The 26,710-nt window shown below is 41.2% G+C and overlaps 1 protein-coding gene across 1 annotated transcript in view; it reads right to left on the minus strand.

The window, feature by feature from the left end:
* Positions 1-26,287, minus strand: part of LOC148511904 (myosin-4-like) — a 38,363-nt gene extending 12,076 nt beyond the window's left edge. The window contains exons 1-7 of the mRNA XM_088482504.1: positions 25,959-26,287; positions 2,424-2,637; positions 2,186-2,329; positions 1,887-2,043; positions 1,036-1,063; positions 415-526; positions 163-255 (exon numbers count right to left, since the gene is read on the minus strand). Of these exons, the coding sequence (XP_088338630.1) occupies positions 163-255; positions 415-526; positions 1,036-1,063; positions 1,887-2,043; positions 2,186-2,329; positions 2,424-2,637; positions 25,959-26,287 (1,077 nt within the window). The remainder of the gene's footprint in view (positions 1-162; positions 256-414; positions 527-1,035; positions 1,064-1,886; positions 2,044-2,185; positions 2,330-2,423; positions 2,638-25,958) is intronic.
* Positions 26,288-26,710: the final 423 nt, after the last annotated feature.

Below are 26,710 nucleotides of genomic sequence, written 5' to 3' on the forward strand. Positions count from 1 at the left end.
CGTTACTGACAAGAATGTATTTGATGTTTGTTTGATAGTAACCTACAGTAATACATTTATAATTGATGCAAAAGTGCAAACTGATCGTGAAATTTGGATGCTATAGTCAATTTGTACACAATTTTAATATATAACAAGATAATGATATTAGGGCAAACTTACAAAACGGGATGAGTTGTCATTCCTCACGGTTTTGGCATTACCGAAGGCTTCCAGTAGAGGGTTGGCCTGGATGATCTGATCCTCCAGTGTCCCCTACACAAGTTAAATATGCAAATAAATGATATTAGACAAATGTTATTAGATAAACATGGTAATATACAACAATAACTGACACATGTTTCATAAAATACAAATATAACTGACAACTCCAATAAATAATACGTTCTTAACATGAAGGAAATTCCAACAAACCTGGATTTTCCCAGGCGTTTCCTCTTTCTTCTTTTCACCAACAGTTGCAATTGTTGCAAAGTACTGAATGACACGTTTCGTGTTTACAGTCTTCCCGGCTCCAGATTCTCCTCTGTGTATGCAAAGAAAAAAATTGTAGCTGTTGAAACTGAAAACAAGCTATAGAAGTAGTTCAATATTTTATAACATTTTCTGACCATATCGCAGCCACATGCAATTGTCTACAAGATGCTTTACTTAAATATAATTGATCTGGAAATTAAGCAATGTATTACACTTTTTAAGTTACTCTTCCAAATCCTCATTCTTTCATTGACCATTTGAAAAGAAAGTTTCTTAATGAGTCTAGTATCTAAGTGATAAGCTATGACTGATATTAAAGGGACAGATGTTTAGTTCCACATATTATTAGTTTTTCACATTTTTTTTTTTATGTCCATAAAGGCAATGAATAGACATTTACTAATAAAATCAGTACTGATGGCCCTATTGCTGGTAAACACAAGTTGAGATTGTGCACAGTAATGTCTATGTCATGTCACAAATGTCACAGATGTTTAAAGTTTGTTTTTTTATGGAATACATTTTAAACCATTAAAGTAAATAATGTCTAACACTTACGTAATCAGGACAGACTGATTTTCACGATCTGTTAGAAAAAAAGAAAATGGAAATATATATTGTGATATAAAATATATATTAGTAGTAATAACAGCACAGTCTTAGACAGGCATGCTTTTTTTTACGAAGATACGAGACAACTTCAGCTCACCATTCAAAAAATAACTGTAGGGAATTTTTCAAAGTTTACAATTAAAGTCTATAGGGTAATAAAATGCATGTGGAGCGGGGGTAGAACACAGCATCACCAGTCCCTATGGCACTATTTGCAGGACTGCTCCAGGCTTGCAGTCTCTGCTCTTATCGAGATGTGCAGGTCTAAATCGGGGCTTCATTGCAAATGTGCCCAACTGCTCCATGCTCAGAAGTGGTCCTTGCTCTAATCGTCTGGAGGGTAACCTGGCATTTTTGTCTTTCCTTCCCTTCTGGGATCTGTAGTTGCTATATCCCCTATAGTAGTTCTGCAACTGTGTAGCAGCTAATTTACTAATCAAATTGACATTAAGGGGTATGTTTACTAAGCTGCGGGTTTTTAGAAGTGGAGATGTTGCCCATAGCAACCAATCAGATTCTAGCTATTATCTTCTAGAAGGTGCTAAATAAATGTTAAGTAGAATCTGATTGGTTGCTATAGGCAATATCTCCACTTCTATAAACCAGCACTTTAGTAAATATACCCCTAAAAGTCCAAAGATTACTTATCGCCACCTTGGTAATTTCTTCAAATGTCTAAACATCCATATAAAAAAAATGTACTTTACAATCTTAGTGGGCACATACTTTTGTAATATTTAAGGCTATAAAAATGTAATTCCAGAGTCTTCACACAGTAGATTCTAAGTAGTGCTCACCAGTCAACATGAACTGATAGGCGTTGTCAGAGATAGAGAAGATGTGTGGTGGGGCCTCCACTCGCTTTTTGCCTCTGTAGGCATTGACCACCTCGGGGTTGTACACAGGCAGCCACTTGTATGGGTTGACTGTGGCACAAAATAGCCCTGAATAGGTCTGGAGAAAGTAGAAAAATATAGACATATATTAGCTAAAAGTCTAATTAATATATAACAAACATTCTTATAACTGTTGTATTTATTTGAAATACTTCTACTCATTTCGCTTTAAGGAAAATAAAGAAGTCTATGAGACTTACGTAGATCATCCAGGCTGCATAACGCTCTTTGAGGTTATACAGGACAGATGGTTCGTTCAAGTGGGTCATCATCGCCATGTCTTCAATTTTATCGTACTTTGGCGGGTTCATGGGGAAAACTTCATCATCCTTCACTGTTGCAGTCTGGAAGGAACAAGCATGTTTGATAAGATGTCAGTGCTCAACCAATACTGCATTATCCTTCTAAGAGAGTAATTTACTCCAAATGTAAACTTACGGTGTTGTCTTCCTTCTTTACCGTTACTTTTCCACCCTCTCTAGATTGAATTACTCCTTTTACATACATCTGCTTCGAGTCAATCACAAAGTAAGATGTTTTGGCATCAAAGGGCCGATTTTGTGCCTCAAGCCTCTCTTTATCTGACTTTCGGAGGTATTGGGCTGCCTCCCCAAAAGCAGCCATTTCACCGTCACCCATGGCTGATGATTTTCTATATGGAAAGATTAAGTCAAATTTAGACCCATAGACCTTCCATTGTAATGTGTACTGGGAAGTAGGGCTGATAAAATTTGAGAAATAAAGCAAACTGTAGATTTAACTTAGCTAATACGGCTGTTTTGAATAAATGATTTATAATATTCATATGTCTATTTAGATGATATGACACTTTTTGTATTATTTTTATTAACATGCTAGTTACATATCACACCACGGCTATTTTTCTAAAACAACCAGAAAATAATAATAAAAATAAAGAATGGCTGAGTGCTCTGAAGTTATATAAATTCAGATCAGTAAAGAGTGTAAATTGGGTCTCATACCTGTTATTATCCTTCTAAGATGGAAAAATAGTGGTCAAAGGATTTTAGCTGTGGAAAAAGAATATAAAAGCCATAATGGTTTAGTATGTACTTATTTTTTCTCTAGCTCTCCCTTTCACTCATTTTATCATTCTTTTCTCACCTTCTGTTCTCTCTGGTGGTCTTTCTCTGGTGGTCTTTCTCTCTCTCTTTTGCTATCTCTCTCACTCTTTGTTTCCCTCTCTTTCTTTCTCTTCCTTTTACCCTGTCCCTCTCTTTCTTTCTATCTCTTCCTCTGTCATCTTTCACTGTGTATTTTGCCTTCTACAAATTATCTGCAGGGAGCTCTAGTTTATATAAATCTATTTATCCATATAACATAAACATTCCTATTACACATATGGACTATAAGAACAGGAGACAATTAGTCATGGTGTTATTCTGCTAATACATTATATTAATCTGGCTACTAGGGCATACAGGCAACCAGTATGCAGACCCACTTATACTAATATAATTAATAGGCAAAGAATGTAGTTGTTGTACAGAAGTAAGTTACTAAGAATACACACTACTTATATACATCATAACTAATATAACAGTATAACAGAAAAGATGCACAATAAGTAAGTGCAATAATGTTACAGAAAAGATACAGTAGTGATGAAAACTCCTTACACACACACACACACACACACACACACACACATATATATATATATATATATATATATATATGTTTATATATATATATATATATATATAAAGAGATGGATATATATTGATATTATCTATATATTTTTGTTTTACTGGGCTGTGATGCTGGGTTGACTGTATAACACACATCCGTGGACCAGCTTACCTCTAGGTGCAGAGCAGAAGGATAGATTCACTCTACTTTCCTAATACTTTTATAGGCTGAGATTTGCCACTCCAGCGTTATTGCTCTCTATATTTGGAAATTAATATTAAGGGCTCCCAGCTGTAAATGTGTTGATGCTGTAGTTTTACTTCTGTTCACCACTGTGAGATACAAGATACGCCCGGTACACGAGGGTAAGCATATGGACAAGCCATTTTTTGTATAAAGTGTCCTCTGCAATGTGTTTATGTCCAAGCTGCCCTGATTCCCAATATAGAACAGTGATCTGAAACAGAACAGGGATATCTGTGTCACTATGGACCAGAACAAAATTCCATATATTTCTCAATGAAGTTTTATTTCAGATGCATTCATAGTACAGGCAGGGTATCGTTTTCAGTGAAACAGATGCTTTGTGATGACAGTTAATGCGTATAAACTATGTAGTTGTGAGGCAGAATGTGTAATATGTAGCTATTCCTTTATTGCAGCTGAAAAGACAAGTTACTAACTACTTTGGATGTGAGCACTCCCTGCCATATTCCAGTTTGCTTTTAAACTATGTATTTTTTCCATTTTATTTACAGATTATTTTTATTCTATTTTAGATTTAAAGTAACTCTCTATATAAAGAAAAATATCAACAATGAAAGGCGCTGTGGTTAAATGAAATAGTGTGAAGTATTGTTAATCTACCCGCTGCTCTCTAAAAGTGGTGACTAGTCACTCCGGTGGGGAACCCAAAAAATGCAGAAATGGATGAAAGCGCAATGAGATATAACAATTAAATAATAAATGGTAATTTATTCTTAATGAATGATGAATGATAAATTATATTAAAACTAGCAATGTATCACAATAAATAAATAAATGCACAAGATATAAAATACATTTAACACTGTTGGCATCGATACAGCATGTACATGTATTAAAATTCAATAAAACACAAAATACTAAATATTCAATATGATATTTATGTTATAGTGAATTGTTAATGCGCCTCTGTCTGTGGAACGAGGTAAAATAATAGTCTCGAATAATGCAGGTAAAACAGTAAAAATAATCCTGGTATAAGTATATTAGCGGTGGTATTGTGCACAATACAGGCTGACCTTAAAGTTGTGGCTCTCTATATAAAGGCTGATGGTCTGTAATTAATGTTACTAAGAGTGCCTTGTACGGCTGTTACATCTTACATCCAGTTGTCTTATCTTACCTATATTTTACTAGAATTCCTCACATACAGTATGCCAGATATAGTTACTGAGCTACAAAAAGCACTACTTTGTGGAACTACTGTACAGTCTCCTACAGGTAGTGGACAAAAGAAAGGAAACAGCAATATAAAGTCAAGTAATATGTCATTGGGAATTTAATGTGGCCCCGGAAAATATTCCTAAAGTGGCCTCATGTGCTAGGTGTGGCCAAATTGCCTGGATCAAATCAGTGTAAACAGCATGCAATGTTTGCAGCTATCGCTTTAGGCAGTGTGAGACTACCAATCAACTTTTTCTTGATAACACTGGCAATCCAGCACGCACCACTGTTAGATTCATGCAGATCCCCCTTCAAGCAGGGTGATGTGAAGAGAGACCTCTCACTTTAACTATTGTCCTGTCCAAGTCCTCTGCAGTGGATGATCCAGGGAGGGGGAAGGGGTGATCCCCTCCTCCCATAACACTTCTTTTCTGCCCACTACAGCTGGCCGCTATATAGGAAGAGAGTAGAGCAGGGATGGGGAACCTCCTGCCCGGGGGCGGTATAAGGCCCTCTGGAATCATTTGGTCTGGCCCTCTGAGCATTTTTCTGCTAGCCTCATCTGACTAGCAGGGTGCCTAGAATGGCACCCTGCAGCCAGAATCTGTGCTGCAGTGCCGCCTGGAGGGTCCTTTGACGGTCACACCACTGCCCTTACAGCTGCCCTTATAGCTCCCCCGAGCATCCTCGGGATGCTCCAGGCATTGCTGTAATCACTGGCAATTGTGGCCCTGCCACCATGTGACGTCACGCGGAGGGGCGTGGCCTACACCGGGCCTGCGAATAATGTTATATATATGAAAATGGCCCATGGCAGAAAAAAGGTTCCCCGCCCCTGGAGTAGAGAGTGCTGCTGCTCAGCGGCAGCAGCATTCCTCCCCTGCCCGGTCCAGCACACTCCCTGATCGCCTCCCCCACCCCTTCCTGGAACTGTCCCAATCTTTCTTTTACCTGGTCTTACAGATTTTACTACCTGCTTGTGTGTTAAACTCAGTTGCTGCTTGCCCTAAACTTGGAATGTTGGGGCCCTGTTTGGAAAAGGAATAGATACTAATCACCTCCTGGAAGCTGAGCAAATGATATGTTCTAAGCCCTCAACCAGCTCCAACATTAAGTAGATCACACTCCATAGTCCATACATGCTAATAGTTGTTAATTCCCCAGCAGGAAATGTTCTGTAAGGGAAACAGAGGAGGTTATTTTTGGAGGGGGGAGGAGGGGGGGTGCAGGGCTCTGCTGACAGGAATCGCTGAGAATATGGTCTTCACGCAATCCATCTCATCTATATTACTGGGATATGGGCAAGATCTGGAATCTTGTAGATGTCCCCAGACAGTTATTATAAGTATGTAGCATTCACATTTTAACAAACATAGGGCTTGATTCAGGTTGGATCGCAATGCTGCTTTCACATGCAGCCGGCCGATGTTTGCATTCTATGCATGCGTACAAGACACAGTGCGTGTGCGCGAACCAAGTGTTGCAATCAGGAATGCGATCACAGCCAGTATGCAGAGCCATTACTCAGTGATTGACAGGAAGTGGCGTTTGTGGGTTGTTACGAGGGGGTGGTCGTGCGAACGCAGGCATGTCAGTGCGTTCGATCGCTGTTGCAGGGGCGTGCATAAATTATTCACAGCGAACCCATATGCAGCCTGAGTACTCACTGTGTGCAGGAAGTTTAGCAACTACTGCGGCAGGGTCATGTCAACAACAAATGTGCATGCAGCTCCGGTGTTACTTGATGTTACAGATGATTTTGCATACTTTCACAATAGTACGGATGTGAGAAGAGGGTAACGGGGCGGCATTATGTAGTTCTGGACATCTGCATCTTGTGCTGCGACGGTAGTGCGAATGCATTCATTAGTATATTTTCACAGTGGCCGGTTGCGTGCGAACGCAGCATTGCGATCCAACCTGAATCAGGGCCATAGTCCTAGGTCACTTCTTGAACACTGTCAGGTTGGCAGCTAAGCAACTTACCACTTTCTTGTGTGGCTTAGCACATCAACAACACAGTCCAAATATTGCTGGAGGACCCTCCTCTTCTGCCCTTATCATATGCACTCTCTATGTCTCTGTCTTCAGAAAATACATGCTACAGTCTCTCAGTCTCTCTCAGGACTCGTCACAGGCCTCTCTGACACACAGTGGCATCACTGGGTGCTACTGAGCTCTTCTTAGCCACATGCAAGTCTGTGTAATGGCCTCTTAAATTCTGTGGACATTTTGCTCTAGAAAGATAGAGTTTATTGAAGCCAGTGTGGGGGAGATCTGGGCATTAGCCCCCTCATTCTCTGGACATCTTAACACATTTTGAAGTACAGGGGGCTCATAATTAAAAAAAGGAGAGTAAAATTAGTGCTAGCATTTGAAAGATAAGGCACATTTAGTGCCCCCCTCTTCCCCATAGCGTGGCTCTACTAGTATGTCCACAGTACAGGAGGATATTGTCTGTTAATCACAGGTGATTACCAGACAATAGCCACTAAGTGGTTATATCATTTTAAAGATGGCACTCCACTCATTCAAATGAGGGTGCCACTGAGTTTATTGATGCCAAAATCCTTCCCAACCCCTGGACTCAATGGTTTCTGTAGTGTAGGTGTTTTTGTCTGGTGACCCCACTGATCAACTAACTATATTAAAAAAGGGGCCAAATGTGTGAAAGAGGAGACTCCCCTACACCAAGTGTGTTTGTGAGAAGATGGGGAAGATCAGGCGCATTTAGATGAGGGGCAGTTAGTGACCTCCCCCATACGCTGGCTCTTCCAATATTTCTGCAGTGCTTGATGATATTGTCTGGTGACCTGTAGAAATAAAACATTGGCCGCTTGTTTCCAAAATCGACTATGGGTATCAAATACAAATGAAAGCTCAGGAAGTTTAGGTTTGCTCACCAATGTGCAATTTCTCTAGATGGATTCACTTCAAGTTTCAATAACTTATTAGAATTGTGATAACTGGCCTCTGCCTTCACACCATGTTCATATTATCCCACTCAGGGTCGGTTCTATACCAAACGGAGCTTAGGGCAAATATTTCCTTTGCCAAAAAACAATATGTGGTGCAAGGCATGGTGCGGGACACAGCACACTGCCCCCCCCTGGATGTGATCATTCACACTGCTGATACAGTGAGGTGCACAAGTGTGCACATATAAGTAGGTGCGCAAGTGTGCTGTGTGACTGGGTGTCCCCACTCACACAGCAACCTACTTCCACTCACCCACCCCCACGCACCAATTATCTCATTAGGCATGAACAGATGATCTTTCACAACACTGGCTGGTGACTGTCACATAAAATAAAATAAAAAAGACAGCTTTTGCTATTCATCGGACCTCTCATGGAATGTCTGCTCAGGTGAACAGGGAGAGACGGGAGGAATGGGAAAGAACAGGATGATTGGGAGGAACATGGGGAGGGGGGATAGAGGAACACAAGAGGGCAGGGGGAGACAGGAGAAAAACAAATGGAAAACAGAGATGAGAGTAAGACAGGGGGAAGAACAGGGGGAGATAATAGGAAGATAGGGGAAAGAACAGGGGGAGACGATAGGAAGACGGGGGGGAGAACAGGAATATATTATAGATATACAGAGGGGAGAACAGGAGGATATGATATGAAGACGGGGAGATTGGAGGGAGACAATGGGAAGACTAGAGAGAGATGGGGAAGTCAAGAGGGAGATGGGAGGAAGACAGGGGTAGAACAGGAGGAGATGGGAGGGAGATGGGGAAGAACAGGGGGAGATGGGAGGAAGACAGGGGAGACTGGAGACTCCTCCACAACAGTGGCTGGTGACTCATATAAATAAAAAGCTGCAGCCGCGCATCGGGTCCCACGTGGAATGTATGCTCAGATTAACAGGGAGAGCTGGGTGGAATGGCTAAGAACAGGAGGAGATGGAAGGCACACAGAGAGAGATGGGAAGAACACAGGGGGCGAAAGGAGGAACAAAGGGGGAATAACGGGGAGATAGGAGAAAAGGAAATGAAAAAGTCCAAAATACAGGCATACACAACATAATAGCAGTGCCAGATAACACTAGTGTGTGTCAAATATATATATATATATATATTTATATATATATATATATATATATAAAGAAACAGATATATAGTGGGTTTTTTTCAGCAGGAACAAGCAGGAACTCAGCTCCCTAACCCCTTATTAGCTATGACGTAATGTCCTGGGCCAAAATGTATTTTCCATAAGATAAGTTTTATTTTAAAGTCCCGTATTTGATAAGTACTATCATATATGTATATACATAATGTGTATAATATATATATATATAAAAAATTATTTTTCTATATCTCCACCCCCAGCAGCTCCACCCACAGTTACTATATATATTATATATATATATATATATATATATTTACTGGTCGAACCCCAGCACTCACACGGGTAGGTAGTAAACTTGCTCTGGAACCTTCCTAGAGGGATGATACCCTCAACATTCACAGAAAAGTTAAGCAGGCGTCGCTCTGAGACTATAACCAATAGTGTAAACCCCCAACTGAGGTGTGTTTATTCCACGTTTTGGGGATCAAACAAAGGTTCTGTATGCGTGTTTCTCGAGGAAGGGGATTCGATCCCCGAAACATTGAATAAACACACCCCAGTTGGGGGTTTACACTATTGGTTATAGTCTCCGAGTGACGCCGGCTTAACTTTTCCGTATATATATATATATATATATATATATGAATACATACATACATACACACATGTACATAAGGAACTGTGTTGTTAAACTTTACATGACTCATTATTTTGTGGATCTCGAGTTGTACTTGCATCAATACAACTTGCATGTGCACTACTCTATGATAGGGGCCCATGATTTTTTGCTGTGGGGGTGCTGATTTGGCTAGCCAAGTATATTAGTGTCATAGCTCTGCTTCCGGGACCAGCCACAAATGAGCTATGTAGCTTTGAAAGCTCGTCCATCCCCTTCTGCCTATTCGATTTCCAAACACCCCTCCCCTCATCTCTAAACGGCGCTGCCTGCAACAGAGCAGACTCTTAGTGCCACTGGATCCTCCTAGTGCCCGGCAGTAAACAGAGGCAGGCGGCGCTGGCTGGATGACTGCGGCTGCTCCTCCAGGGCCGCATCACCCCGGGCAATAGCCCTGCCAGCCCGCTTTTTGAACCACTCCCGATCCTGTTGTTGTCACCTTTTAAAAAGTGACCAGCATGTTTGATCTCCCAGGTACTACTAGAGAGAACTGTCAGAATTACACTGGCCACACATGTACAGTACTGGCCTTGCTACTCTAGAGCAGACCAATAGAATCTCTGTCTTATTCAGTAAGACCTGTGGCATTATTATAGAATTGCTTACAGCTGCACTCTTTGGGCCTGATTCTAAGTCACAAGCAATGCCAATATTGGTGATAATGACCTAGGTTTTTCAACTGCATATACATCTATGTCCCTAAAAAGTCGTACAGCACCCGTGTACCACAGTTATGTGCACACACAGGCGGAGTTGTGATTTAGACACATGGTAACAGAAATGTATAGGACATTCCCGGACGGTGAATTGGAGGTTGATATTCAGAGCATAAAGATGGTCCAACTTATGGGCGTGTTATGGGCATGTCGCGGCAGCATGTCATTCAGTATCAGCTCCTATAGTGAAAAGATTCCTGTTTGTATACTACTTTAAAAGGCGCTTAGCGTCTATTTTAACAGGGAATAGAACATGATATGCCTTTTGATAAATATAGATCGACACTGCTAGGTTTTATTAGAGGTACAGTACTGCACTTATCATATCTCTGAAAATAAATGATTCCTCCCTACAGCATTAGTCAGACAGCAGCTATTACTTTACATTCACAGACTTTAAGAATTTAATAAACTATTAAGTGTAACTAGTTTCATGAAGTTTATGAGGTTTATAAAATAAAATTTACATTGTAATGAAGGTATAGTTAGTAAATTCCACATATGTATCTACTAATTGCAGGATAATTTAAGTTTTCTATTCCTAGATGGCTATGTAGAACTCTGGGGCAAGATTATTTAAGTGCCAGTGTCACGTTTGACTTGTGGAAATCCCCTACTGAGGGGATGAAAGCTGAGGTCCCAGGTTGAGGGATTAATCGGAGGCGAGGGGCCTGTATGTAAGATCTCCTCATCCACGAATATTGGATGTTGGCGAGACCTGGCCAAGGGTGCGGAGTCTAACCTGCTGGGGGGTGTTCACCAGTGACCCCTCCAAGCGGGATATGGGTTTAAGCAGCACCCAGGAGGCAGGTCGTGGTTCCTTGGTCAGGTATCCGATATCCACGGGAACAGAGAAAATACACCAATGGCACAAGAGAAATACTTCAGAAAGAAGTATAGCTGCACCAGGAGTTGGTATTTGTAGTAGTACACAGGTATAGGGTTTAAGACGCACTGCTGCGCCAAGAGGTAGCACTTGTAACTGCATGCAGGTACTATGTACTTGATGTACTGCTGACCCAAGAGGTGGCACTTGTAACTCTACACATGTAAGGTGTTTTGATGCACTGCTGCACAAAGAGGATGTTACTTGTATGGCACACAGGCAAGGTGTTCTGATGCACTGATGCACAAGGAGATGGCACTTGTATAGCATACAGGCAAGGTGTTCGGACACACTGTTGCACAAGGTGATGGCACTTGTATAGCTCACAGGCAAGGTGTTTGGACGCAATGTTGCACAAGGAGATGGCACTTGTATAGCACACAAGCAAGGTGTTCGGACGCACTGTTGCACAAGGAGATGCCACTCCAGGTAAGTATTTAAAGTATTTACTAACCTAACCCCCCCAACCCTCCCTTTGGGGTGCCTAAACCTAACCCCCCCCTTCCCCGCAGCCTAAACCTAAGTCTCCCGTGGGGGGTTGCCTAACCCTAACCTCCCCCCGGGGATGACTAACCCTAACCCCCCCTTCCTCTAGACTGACCCTAACCCTCCCAGGGGGGTGCCTAACCCTAAGTTCCTCTGGGAGCCCCTAACCTAACCCTCCCCCCCTGCGGCTGTCTGCTCCCACCGCCCGACTTACCTTTGATCGGTATACCAGGCGTCGGGCTCCCGGCAAAGGTAAAATGATAGGCGTCGGGATTTCGATGCCTATCATTAGACCCCTGCCGGGATTGGGCAATCGGGAAGACGGCGGTTGGCATTTCGACCGTCGGCTTCCTGATTGCATCCCCTTCTTCCTTTTCAAACTAAGGATTATTTTCTAATTAAGACTGCTGACAGTCTGAAACAATACATATACTTTCCCTTTTGAACTAAGGAGTTTGTTTGAATTAATACTGCTGACAGTCTGAAACAACACACTGCCCAGAAATTGATTTAGGCAGTGGAGGTTAGATACTGTGTGTCAATGTGAATTTGAATACATGATTGCTACAATTGTATCTGTATAACTATACAAACAGTGGAGGTTTTTCTGCTGAAAGAACAGGTTTGTATCTAAGACAGATTCAAATGTTATGTGCACATTGGCCCTCATTCAGAGCCGCTCGTTAGCAGCAGTACGCTCGTTGCGTTCCGATGTTGAGAAACCGCGCATGCGTCGGTGTAACACTGCGCATGTGCGTACGGCAGTTTGCGAGCTTTTTTCCACCGCTCTGGGGGCGAGCTCATATATTTGCCGGCTATGGTTTCGAAAATTGTGGTCCTGTGTGGGATATTTCACAACATCGCCATAAGGAGTGGTGTCCCAATGCAGCCAGAGGATGCCTTGCCTGAGGATGGCCCCCCCGAGGTTGGTCGGAGGTCAGTATGTGGGGGGGCCATACGCGATGATGTGGTGGCCAGATTCTTTAGGTAATTATTGACACAAAATAAGTTATTTGACACAATGTAGAAAGGTAATTATTTTTTAAACAAATTAATCGGTTTTTTATTTCCCATCTTGTGTTTTATTTCATAATATTTTGGAATGAAACGATGACTACTTCCTGCTCCCAAAAAATGACTTCATGTGGCCACATTGGATATATCTTCTGGACCCAATTTTGCAACGCCACATTTGTTGAATCATGTTGGCATGCTAATTCGTCAACCAGTTCTTGATTGTTTTTTTCCTTTTTTATTATGGTGTAGGCTAGATTTTTGAGATTGTTTTCACTGTGTGTATTGATTGTGACCCAACACTTTGGGTTTATTATTTTTGTTTAATAAATTTTCGCTTATTTTAAAAACATCATTTCTTTTCGACATTACAAGCAAGTGTAAGCTGGTTCACCCAAGGAAAAGTTGCTTAATGGCTAATCCTGTAATGTGTAAAATTGCTCAGTATTTTACTATGCTTTGTGGGTTAAAACCAACACCAAAAGGTATTATGTAGAATCAGTATGTTTTATCATCTCGGCCTAAGCAGGTTTAAAATAATATTTACCGAACCCAACAAAAATTTAAAAACACAAATGCTGGTAACTCTCCAAACCTATTGTTAGTGTTAGGTGTTTCATGTGCCTGCTTAAAACAATCAGCTTTACACAATCTTAGTTACATTACTTTCAAATACTTGCTGCAATAGTCTACTTATGTAAGTTTAAACAATCTAAGATTTACAGACAAGGAATGAGACTGTATTCAAAATTTAAATGTTTATTGTTTTAAAATATTTAGCAAACAAAAAAAAAATAAAAAATTAGTGGCGCAGGATCCCCGTCATTTTATCCAGGACCACCAGCAGGCCGATAACATGCCCCCGCAACATCTGGACACACCCGGCTAGCTCCGCCAACCGCCTCTGGTCCTCTGTGGGTTATAAAATTGTGGTGCTTACTAAAATGAATCCTTAATTTATGATTCTAAAAAAGTTCAAAAGCAAAATCAACTTAGCAAAAAGTGACAATTGTTTTAAAAAAAAACAAAAAACACCAATTCATTTTTGAAATAAAAAACTAAACCCCCCCCCCAAAAAAAATAAAAATAAAAAAAAAACATTCTTGCCACCGTAAACAAGAGATACAAGTATGAGTGTTTGGACATGTGTGATATGTGTATGGGGAAAACATCTGAGAAATTTTTAAACAAAGATATATATAACCAACCTTTTAAAATGATAAAAAAAGGAAAAGACACAGACAAAGGATTACATCAACACATAAAAAAAAAAAAAAAAAAAAAAAAAATGGTTAAAAGGGAAACATACCGTTCAGAATGACGCCTGGACCAGGAACCACACCATCATCCTCCTCGGAGGTGGGACAACTGACTAAGGAGGTCGGCGGGGTAATTTCCGACAGTGGTGATGGGGTGTTCAAGAGAGGGGTGGGTTGAGGGGAGGGAGAATTTGGAGGGATGGGAATTCTCCAAGAGGGAGGGGCGTCAGGGTCTGGGCAGGCTGGGGTGGAGGGGGAATTTTGGGAATTTGGTGGAGAGGAGGTTTGGCTAGGAGTTGGGGAGAGGGGACGAGGGCGACGTCTTCGCAGGCGATGACGCCGTAGTCTTCGCTCGGCCCCTAAATGATGGATAACAAATTGAGGTTAGTTTTTAAATTCACCTTTCTAAACGCTAATTGGTTAACAAACAAAAAGGAAAACATGCACAAGCAGAAATGTTTTAAAAAAAGAAACAGGCCAAACAAGATAACATGCACACGCAGATATGTGTGAAAAAAAGAAACAGGCCAAGCAAGAAAACATGCACACGCAGATATGTGTGAAAAAAAGAAACAGGCCAAGCAAGAAAACATGCACATGCAGATATGTGTGAAAAAAAGAAACAGGCCAAGCAAGATAACATGCACACGCAGATATGTGTGAAAAAAAGATTTGATAATTTGATAATTGGATCAAACATGTATTTTGGATAAAGAAAACCATTGTTTAAACCGTACGTATTCTGCGGGTAAACAAAAACACGGACAAGAGTAAAGTTTATTGAAAATGAAAAAAAAAGGTTTTGAACACATGTGAAGAGCAATTAACCTAATTGATATATTGATTGGCATGATACGATTGAAGTAGGTAGGCAGAATGAACGAGCAGGTAATCAAAATCTGACAGGCCCACTTCCGGTTTGTACTTGTGCGAGCGTTCCCTGCAAGCCACATTGGGGATGTACGCTCACTATTTGGCTCGCTCGTTAGCTAGAGGAGGGGTTGGGAGACTTTGGGGAGGAAGTTTAGCTGCGTACGAAATTACGAGCGAGCGCTTAAATTAACATATTTCGGCACGTACGCCGAACGTACGAACGGCCACTTGCGTCCTGGTCTGAATCAGGGCCATTGTTTTATGCTACAGGTCCGATTAAGGTTTAAATTAATTCTAGTATTTTAATATGTGTTGTGAGCCCATTATTTTGTGATATATGTTGAATAGTGAATATATAATTGTCGGCTTATATCTGGTATATGGTTGTAATACCACTATATTTTTATTGAACAAATAGGGATATATTAAAATATAATAAAATATATAACTGATCCAGCGCTTTCTTTTATTTTATATATTTTTTTCTTGTGTCTGAAAGGGCAGTTTGAGTAGACTGCCTGTATAGAGAGCTGCAGTTTCAGTATACATTGTTAATAAGATCAGCGCCAGGTTAAACTATTTGCTTTTACTACCCTTGTATAGCACACAGGCAAGGTGTTCGGACTCACTGTTGCACAAGGAGATGGCACTAGAGGCTCAACGGTATCACGATATGGGAACCTGGAATGAGGTGACGGCAAGTATACACAAGGTAGCGACAATGTTGCACAGGCAACTTTCTGTTGTCCGGAGACAGGCTTTACACCCTGAGGTAGCAGATCATTGGTGGACAGCGTCAGCTGGCCACAACCATACTACCATTGGGTAAAGGGTAGTCAGGTGATGCAGACTGTCATGGCTGCGTCCATGACGGCAACCGCAGTAACCAAAGCATGGCATAGCTCATGGATGTTCACATGACTCTAGGCATAATGCTCAGCGCGTCACTCACCACCGCACCTGACGCCTTACCACCTGAGGGATCAGGGGAAGCCGGCGCTGGGGTGAGTAACGGACGATCCTATGCCGCAACCTGACAGCCAGTTTGCAAGAGGTTTTGAAACTGATGGGACCTGCTAATAGGTGGCACAGGGGGTGGACTATCCTGTCTCCCACTCTCTCTGGGACATACTAGACTCACCTGGCCGCCCAGGTGAGCAGTCTATGTTCCGGTGGGAGGGGGAGATGGGGTAGTCAATGACCCCCTGTGCCGACTTCTACACATGCCTATGACCTGCTGCGGACTGATGGCATGTTCTAATACTCAAATACAGCCTTTACTAAAGGTCGGTTTTACCTTCTAAACAGAACACATAATTTTCAAAACCCATATCCAGCTGCACAACCAACAACAATCCAATGATTTCTCACTGCTAACCTTGTGTTTTAAAAGTCTGCACAGATCAATAGGATTTGCGAAGGCTTCTATTTTTTTTTTAAATGTGGTACATTTCAAAAATGGGGAAAAAAAAGCAGTGTGAGACTTGGCAATAAAAGAAACAATCTTGTACGAAACTACTTGTCCTTTGTTGAAACCCTCTGCTAATGAAAGGTAATTTGTAGACACTCTCCATAAGAATGTATAAGGCTACATTGATTGGTCAGAGAGCGGCAATTCCCATGCTCTGACCAATCAAAATGGCCCTATGCTTTCTTATGGAGAGTGCCCATGAGTTACCCATTAGTGGTGGGGTCTCGAAAGGGACAAGCACTGTAGCATTGTCTATGATGGAGGTTTTTTGAGAAGTACCTTGAATACCTACATGGAATGAAGAGGACCTTTCACAATGGACTGAGTGAGTAATAAATGTGTACTGTAAATGAGGGGTATTTTGGAGTGTTTTAATGAAAGACTTTTTTCTACAGTGTGCATGTTCTGTCTTTATTTAAATTTTTTTGCAGCAGGACAACAGGTGCCAGTGGACTCTTGATGCCCAGGCATGCTGGCTCTTTTGGTTTTCCAAATGCCATTATGTCCTGGCAGCCTTGGTGGGATCAGCGGTCCACCTGTACAGAACAATATTATTAATAATATTACTTCAACAAAGACACCTTTCCCGTCCAAGCTCAGTTGACAGCTTCAATGTTTTTGCATTAAACCTTAGTTGTTAAAACGTTCTCCAGGAGATCACAGAGAATAGGCACAGGATATAGAGAAGAGCCCTGAGTTGTCCTTAGAGAGGGGAGACACCATTTTTTGAGGGGTCCCCACTTCTGCATGGATTCCAGCTCTGGGCTGACCATTCTAGGGCTGGTTGACATTATAGCAGGCAGACCCCAGGCTTAGTGTCTCCACTATGATCTGTGCAGCTTTGTATTTGAATAAAGTTTAGAAAGGGTTAAAAGTAGAGAAAAAACAGATTGAATGGGTCATTTTCATGTTACTCCAGTTTCTTATGAGCAGGATGGACAAATAAGAGTCCAATCAGGCCCAAATTATGCAGTGTTTCCAGACTAGTTCAGTGCATGGGTGCCACCCAGTCCCTCGTGGCTTCTCGTAAGCCAGCTACTCCTCTGGTACCAGTGCTTTGTCTCAACTTCACATTCCCAATCTCCTGAAGTTCAACAGGGACCAAAAACCTGCAGAGCATTCCTTAACCACTTGCTTGGGATGGTCGCATTAAATGTGACCACGCCAAGCAGGGCTTTCCCTGTAATGGACACTTCTGATGCGACTATCTCAAAAACGCCCACTGTTGGCCCCTGTAAGGTATTTTCCAACAGCTGCCAGTCTCAGGAGGCAGTGCTAGCCCCTCTGCTCCCTCAGATCCTCCAGAATCCTCCTGCAACTCAATAACACAGGTCCCAGGACAGGGAGGGTTGGTGTGTGGCAAGCACAGAGTTGGGTACCTATGGGAGTGGCGGCCCCCGGGGCTTCCTCAGTCTCTGGAGTTTCTGTTGGATTTGTTGCAGCACTCTCAGTTACATTATTATTATTATTCTTATTATTATTATTATTATTATTATCATAATCCTTTATTTATATGGTGCCACAAGGGTTCTGCAGCGCCTTACAGAGTACATAACCAACTGAGCACACAAGACAAGTACATAAACAAATGAGCACACAAAAACAGTAATTACCAGTAAAAACAATGCAGGACAAAAACATGATTTATACATTGCTGCATAATACTTAAATAAGCAGCATGGTGTCAGCAACCAAGGGTTAGGTGCAGTTGTAAATTAAAGTAGGAGTATTTTAAAGTAGGAGTAAGTGAAGGAGAAGCATGTGAGGGAAGAAGACCCTGCTCGTGAGAGCTTACATTCTAAAGGGGAAGGGGTAGACAAACAGGGGTAATACAGATGGGCTGGATTGTGAGGAAGGAACATGGATAGAGAAGTGGGTTAGGATGAGAGCTGGAAAGCTTTGAGGAAGAAAAGGGTCTTGAAAGCCCATTTGAAGATTAGGAGCCAAAATGTAAAGTTAACATTAAATTTTGAGTTAAGGCCAGGAGGAAGTAGAAAGGCAGCTACTCGAGGAAGTTGGAAAAGGCAACTGATATGAGATTGAATGCAAATAATGAAGTGGAGAGTTTAGAAGGTAAGAGTTGGTCCCCATCTACCATCGTAATGGACTCCTGGCCAATCAGGTCCCTAGGGGAACTGCTAAGCTGCTCTGCAAAGGGGCATAATGTGAATATTCCCCTCAGCAGCTGCATTACCATATGCGCATGGCTTACAGTTTAAAAAAAAAATCAAAACATTTTTACTTTATTAACTATATATATGATGAAAGTGCTGTCTCATTAAAAGCACTTCATGATGCTGCCTGAAAAGTGATATATGCCATGCTATGAGTGCCGCACCCTCTATGGTGTAAACTACTATTTTGTGAGGGCGCCTAGCGAAGTATGTATATATACATATATCTATCTATATATATATATATATACATATATATATATATATATATATATATATATAAATATATATATATATATACATACTGTATATATATATATATATATAGAGAGAGAGAGAGAGAGAGAGAGAGAGAGAGAGAGAGAGAGAGAGAAATCACAGGGACTCTGCACTCACCATAATAACTAACAATAATAATAATAAACATAATAAACAGTGGAGTTTTGGTTCATGAATTGATCAATGCATTTAAGCTTGCAGCCCCCGTCACGGGACCCCACTTTACTGCAAGTCCCTACTCTATTGCTCAGAATTATAACATGGACATAGCCATCACATTAGTGTTAAACTCAGGGTATGCTATCAAGGTTTAAAGCTCACAGCAACTTTTTTCTTTTAAATGTGAGACAGTTACCAAGCACACCTGTTGCTAAGCACCTAGGAAAACAGCTGACACAAGTTAGATAACTAGTTAAAAGGGGTGCATGAGAAAATGTGATCACAAAAATGATTAATTATAAAAATTAACCATAATAAACAAAAAGCACTAATCCACGGCACTCACCATTCCTAGATTTGGGGTGCAACATGGTATGTGACCACATTGTTTAAATAGAAATCACAGGGGCTCTGCACTCACCATAATAACTAACAATAATAATAATAAACATAATAAACAGTGGGGTTTTGGTTCATGAATTGATCAATGCATTTAATCTTGCAGCCCCCGTCACGGGACCCCACTTTACTGCAAGTCCCTACTCTATTGCTCAGAATTATAACATGGACATAGCCATCACATTAGTGTTAAACTCAGGGTATGCTATCAAGGTTTAAAGCTCACAGCAACTTTGCTTTTAAATGTGAGACAGTTACTAAGCACACCTGTTGCTAAGCACCTAGGAAAACAGCTGACACAAGTGTGACAGCTATGTGCTGGGTGGCCAGTCGCAAAATGGCGTCTCATTGCCATTCGCAAAATGGCGTAGCGCAGATTTAATTTTAAACCGATCCTGTCTCAGCCAATTATCCGGCTTCGACACAACCAGCAGCATAGTCAGACAGGGCAAACGCAGACTGGAGTCTGCTTCAGGTTAGAATAGGAACTATGCCATGAGGAGGAAAGGGACCTGGGTAGTGATTGGGGCTTTTATCTGAGGGAGGACAGGCACTAGTGACTGTATTTCAGGAGTATTGGGGCCTTCTGTTCAAAGTAATTTCTTTAATACAGCACTCCAAGACAACAGCATGGACGTCCCCGACATACAGGAAAGGAAATCTTATGTTTAGTCCCTGGGACAAAGTTTGACTCTCCATCTGACATCTTTGTTTAAAGATTCCAACTATGGGCCTGATTCAGCAAGGAACGCAGTTGCTTATACGCACGCAACAGGCTGATTGTTGCCTTCTGCGCAAGCGTATGCATCGCAATGTGCGTGTGCGAACAAACCACTGCGATCGGGACTGTGATTGCAGTGACTATGCAAACCCATTGCAGAGTGATTGACAGGAAGTGCCATTTGTGGGTGGTGACGGGCGGGGGGTGGTCGGCCGAATGCAGGTGTGCCAGTGCGTTTCAATGGCGTTGCAGAGGCATGCATAAATTAGCTATAGGTGATGGGAAGGGATGCGCTGATCTAAATTGCTTAAATGCATAAATGCATAAATTAGCCACTGCAATACCATAAACAGCCTGAAGCCTCATAGCGTGCACTGAAGTAAACAATTCCTGAGTAAGGTCTGACCTGCCTTAACAGTGCATGAGACTTCGATGGTACTCGATTGTATAGATATTTTTGCAGTCTTGCTAAACATTATGGATGTGCGTGTAGGTGAAGTGGGCGTTCTTATGTATTGATGCAGCGGCATAGCGATCGCTATGGATTAGCATAAATTAGTAATAAAACTGTGTGCATACACTATATCGCGATCCGTAGTCAATCAGGCCCTATGCTCCTAGACTAATTTAATCATTTTAAATCCTAAACACCATTGATGTAATAGCCTGCAGGTTGAAGCTTCCATCTACTTTCTGAATATGATCCATGTATCTCTACTCAAACCTCTGGTTATCCACCATATTTTATCAACTAGGTCTTCTCCACCAGAAGTGTTGGTAGATCTCCAAGAAGAATATGGAGTGAAACAAAATTTAGATTCCAGATTTTCCAAGTGTATTGTTCAGTTTTTGTCATGTGACTGCAGACAGCAGGCTGGTACTATTTTTTAATGACCCATCCTATTTATATCACTCTGACAATCGGTTTCACTGCCAGAGTAATAGGCTTCACACCTTGATCTCCAGCATTCCTTATGCTGCCTCCTGCCTAATTACATTGTTGTTACTGAAAACTGACCCAACCTGTTATGACTGTTCTCAAAAGTGTGCAGTTTTTCATCCTTTTCCTCCATTACATGCACCAGATATGAGCCTGTCGACTACTTAGCTAATTACCAGCTTGCCACACACATCTGGAGGCCACAGCAAAGCCCAAACCACTTTGCCGGGTATCCTAGCAAAATCCACCATTGCGTCAGACTCTGTGCCTCTGCTCCAAGTAACACCAATTCCAGTTGACAGTACCCAATTTATTATATTTTTGAGTTTTTGGTGCACATACCTAAGAGATGCCAATGAAGTTTCTTTGATATATACTTCGCACTGACTTATTGTACAGGACTTATTTTCAGTCTATAAACAGTCTGACTGTTATGTGCATGCCATACACTTCAGGTCAATGGTATTACTCTTGTTTTCCCATTTATGAAAAGAAACATTGTTACCTAGACCTGAATTTTTAAGTATCTCCAGGATTATTGTTACTTTCTAGTCTAATTCTATACTAGTTACAAGCTAACACCAGATTGTTTATACTCATTATCATCTTTGTTTGTATCGTCTTATTAGTGTCTGTGAATGTATATGGTTTTAAATGAGAGTCTGATCAACTCTAATTTATATCTATGTATTGTTCTATATGTATTATTTGTTAATGATTGATGTAGTGTGACTTACTTAGTCCTATGCAATAAATTTGTGATTTTTTATTCATGTGTGATAGACTGGTGTCCCACCATAGACATTAGAGCGCAGTCTTTCTTTGTCTAATTTGTTTTCATAAGGTTGGCAATTACCTTATCTTGACTGCCAGGCACGCTGAGAGCTGCGGCGGGCCTGGGTAATAGGGGGCATGGCCTAATCGCGGGAGGCGTGGCCACGCCCCCTTCCCGGGAAAAAAGAAAGATATGCAGCGCCACGAAGCGACACTGCGTGCTGGGGAGAGGGGGCGCTCTGAGCCCCCTCAGCCCGGCGCAAAGTCAAGGGGGGCGCGATCAGTGTGATCGTTCCCCCCACAGGCTTAGGAGACTGCTGTGGCTGCTGCTCAGCAGCCACGAGCAGTCTCCACTGCAGCTCAGCACACGCTGTGTGCTGGGCTGCTGTGAGGGAGGGGGAGCGGCGCCGGACCCGGGCCCCCGCCGGGCCCCTCAGGAAGCCCGGGCCCGGGTAATCTGTACCCGCTCCCCCCCCTCTTGGCGCCCCTGTTGACTGCTGAATTAGTGTTGATCCCTCTGCCTCACTAGCGCTGGGTTTTTACATATTCTTTCTGTATTTTGACATGTTCAACATTTTTACCAGGAGTATCAGGAGGGGTATTTGGTAACACCTGGTTAACAAACTACACATCAATTTACACAAAAACGTGAACTATGATTAAAGTAGCATATCGTCAATGCAAAATACAATATTTAAAATGCCATAAGAAGGACAAGGAGGAAGTCTAAGTTTAGTTGTACAATACATTTTAATACATCCATTACTGCAACAAAAAAAGTGACTGTTTCTCAAAAGTGGTTTCCTAAGTTCATGAAGACTCAAGGGCACCTAGCAAGAAAGAATTCTGATGATAATTATTATCTAATTATTCTAGAACAAATTATCACTCTGTATCTATTTTTGGCATATGATAATTGGAAAATCAGTTCCAGTATATGTCCTTGAGAAAGAAACTTGAGGAAGTACCATCGACAGCCAAGCACCTTGAGGAACATGCAATTTAAATTACATTCTCTCATTGTTGCTGAGAACAGAAAGTAATGTAATCAAAAAAATAATAGTAAAATAAATTACTGTTTTATGAGGGTGTTTTTTGTAAATTCAAAAGGAAATAATTCTCGGAAGACAGTGGTACCAGGAATAAGGTATCACTACTGCACTGCACTGTACTTTACTAACCTTGACAGTTCCAGAGCTTATTAAGGAGGATGGGGCTTCACTGACAAGGGAGTACAGTTTTAGATGTGGTTTGCATGGGTAAGGGGCTGGGCATTTTTATGTCTTCAAAAATGTTGTAAGTTATGCTAATGAAGATCAAAGCAGGTTAAAGCAATCAGGCCTAATTTTGAATAACAGGAACCTAAACACCTTATTAGGAAGAGATTACAGGTAAATATGAACAAATACATTTAACAAATGGTTCAAGGGCTGCAATATTAGGAAAACAATTAGTTTTTTACGGCCCCACTGATGAGATAAATACAGTATTTCCTAAGGCCTGCTCCATCACTGCCATATTCACTTACTAAAGCTAAATTGGAAAAATCTTAACCTGGCCAACTAATTCAATGACAACTTCAGCGAATTAAATGAATCAGGGCACAGATTCATTTTGCAGTAATTTAAATAGAACAGAAGCTGACCTCCTTTTTTTATATCACTCACACACTAGGCAATGTCCTGGGACTTTGACTCCTCTGGCATCTATGGCATCTCCTACACTCTGACAAATCAGAACAGCCCACTCATTCCCATGAGAGACACTACAATGTCAACATAACTGATTACACCCCAATGCTTCTTATCGCAGATGCAAAATAGACATGCAGCAATTTGGCCTCCTCGCTCAGCCCTTCAGCAACTTTCTACTTTAAATTAGCCAAGATGTTTTGTAAGGCGAGATTGTGCTTTTGCAATGCCCCTGCTTCCATCAGTGTATAGAAAAGTGTGCTGAATAGTGCATATACAAAATTACATGTTTATTAATTGATAAAACGGAACTACTGTATTGCAAATCAAAACATATCATGAGCATATAAGAGTCATGAAGGACACATATTATTCAAGAGCCAATCTAATGCAAAATTCTGCTGTGCCTTGATAAATAGATATTAATGTATCCACCTGGAAACTCCAATTGCTGGCAGAGCTCAATGGTAGATAAAGCACCAAGGGGTCTATGTACTAAGCAGTGATAAGTGACAGAGTGAAAACTGATAAGCCTGTGATAAATGCCAGCCAATCAGCTTCCAACTGTCATCTCACAGGCTGTGTTTGAAAAATTACAGTTGGGAGCTGATTGGCTGGCACTTATCACAGACTTATCACTTTTCACTCTGTCACTTATTAGTGCTTAGAACATAGACCCCCAAGTCCTATATAATATTAATGATTACCACCTTCTCAAATGTGGAGTTCATCTCTCATGCACACAGCATGCGAATAGTCCAGGTAAGTCCAGATTCAGAGTGTGGAAGCTGCAGATGTATATACTGTATATAACTGGTTCTGGGTTAACCAGAAAATCAATTGTGGAGTAGATATTGGTGATGTTGGTTATCAGCAGTACAGGATCCAAACAGGTCCAAGTAGGTACTGTACCTTTCATTCACCTTTGACAATTGCCACTTTCCTATGCGTTGTAAAATATTTTAGAATCAAGTTGCTCCCAGACAGGTTACTATTCTGCCGATGACAGTTCATTAAGGGGCTCATTTATTACCGGGTTTTTGACCCGATAATTATAATAATTTCTTATAACCGCTATTCCCAGGAATAAGAAATTAAGTACCACCAACATGCATTATTGTCCACTTGCAGGGACAGGAGTACATAATAAATTGATGTTAGTGTAGCAGAACCAGTCTTTGATAGGAACGAGCTTTAAGCCATCTATTATTGTTGTACATCAACAAGTGTATTGATTAATAGAAATGAAAGGATAAAAAGTTTTGCCAAAATCATATGGTGCTGTATTAATAATCCCTAATGATCACGGCATCCATCAATCTGGCAGCAACTCTGTGGATTTCACCCAAGAACCCTGCCTCCACTAGCTGTGACCATTATTGGCACTATTGTATATTATTGTGTAGGTGCTTATTACATTTTACATACCCTTTGTACTCCTTATTTGGTTTATTGCTAAAAACTGTGTTTTTAATTTGTGATTCCATTTTAATAAATATTTACAGTTTATATAATGTGTTAGTATCTCTCACATTAGAGGTTTTCTATACATCTGTACTTGATTGGTTTATGTCAGTGCATTGTTTTTTATTCTAGTGTTCGCAAATTACCTGTCATTTTGCGGTGACTGTGCCAGCATTCTGTCCATTGGGTTCCGTTTGGTTGGTTATTTTACCAAGACCCATGGATGCCTACTTGGAATGAAGAGAAGTTCATCCAAGGATTTTATATAAGTATTAATTTGGGGAAAAGAAGAAGGCATGGGGGTTGTCTTGTAATAAAGTATAATCTGACAGGTAACAATATCGATTTCAAATGGCAGTCAAAAACGATGAATAGCAAATGTTGTTTTTTTAGACTGCAATCCAACCTCCATACCCGTCCTTGACCATTGGTTTTGAAATAGACTCAAAACCAACCGTAAATTTACCCCATAGTTAATTTCAACCATCATGCCTCTTTGGCTGTTTCAGTCAAGGTCCTACTGTATATTTGGCCTTGGTGGTAGATAAGGTGACTGTCAGTTGCTTCCTACTTGCCCAACTGACTGTTGTACATACCACGATGGATACATATCCAGTGTAGGAACACGTATCATCCTCGTCTGCTCCTCAATCAGTGTCACAGAATGCCTGTAACTCTATTTTCTTGAACTGTAGTTATAGGGAGCTTGTCCCTTTCAGGTACCTGAACATGCACTTGACAGCTATCCAGTGCTCTTTTCCTGGATTATCTGCGTATTGGCTCATGTGGCTGACTACATGGGTTATAGCAGGCCGTGTACCAACACTTGCTTACATTAAGGCTCCTATGGCACTTTTATAAGGTAGCCATTTAATTTCCTCAATTTCTATATCTGTGGTAGTACACATAGCTTTTGAGTTTTTCATACTCCTATCGAAGGCGGTATTGACTGCTTTTGCATCCGTCATTACAAATTTCATAAGCATCACTTCAATGGAGCCCTGTTGATCCACAGTGACTTTTCCAGCACTCAGATCCTGTACGATCCTCATACCTAGCAGTTGGTGCGCAGGTCCAAGATATTTTAATTTTAATCTGTTACCCAACAATGACTTAGCGTTTGCTATTTCATCTTCTTGTCCCGCTAACAGTAAGTCATCCATGTAGATAATCCTAACAAACAGCTTCTACTCTTTCCTCTTAAAATGCAAACAATTGTCAGTTCTTGAACAAGTGAAACCTATTACCAATAGAACACTGTCATATTTTCTGTACCAGGAGCTACTACTTTGTTGGAGACCATATAGAGACTTTTGGCTGCCAGAATCGTGCACAGCGACAGCCTGGGTTCAGATCCCACTTGCGCTGGTTGCCTGTAACTGGATACATATTTAAGTGACAACTTGTCTGCTGCTTGGGGTGAGAGTGGTGATTGGGCCCATAACCTATCAGCAGAGTATTGCGCAGCAGGGGTAGGACACTGGGGTTTGCAACCTATTAACTTGTGGCTGCTGGATTGCATCTGTAGCCTGTTAGCAGTATGTCACAGTGGAAGACATGTCTGGGCTCAGCACACACTGTTATTA

This window comes from Taudactylus pleione, unplaced genomic scaffold (genome assembly GCF_031769625.1).
Source record: "Taudactylus pleione unplaced genomic scaffold, aTauple2 ptg000290l, whole genome shotgun sequence".
NCBI lineage: Eukaryota > Metazoa > Chordata > Amphibia > Anura > Myobatrachidae > Taudactylus > Taudactylus pleione.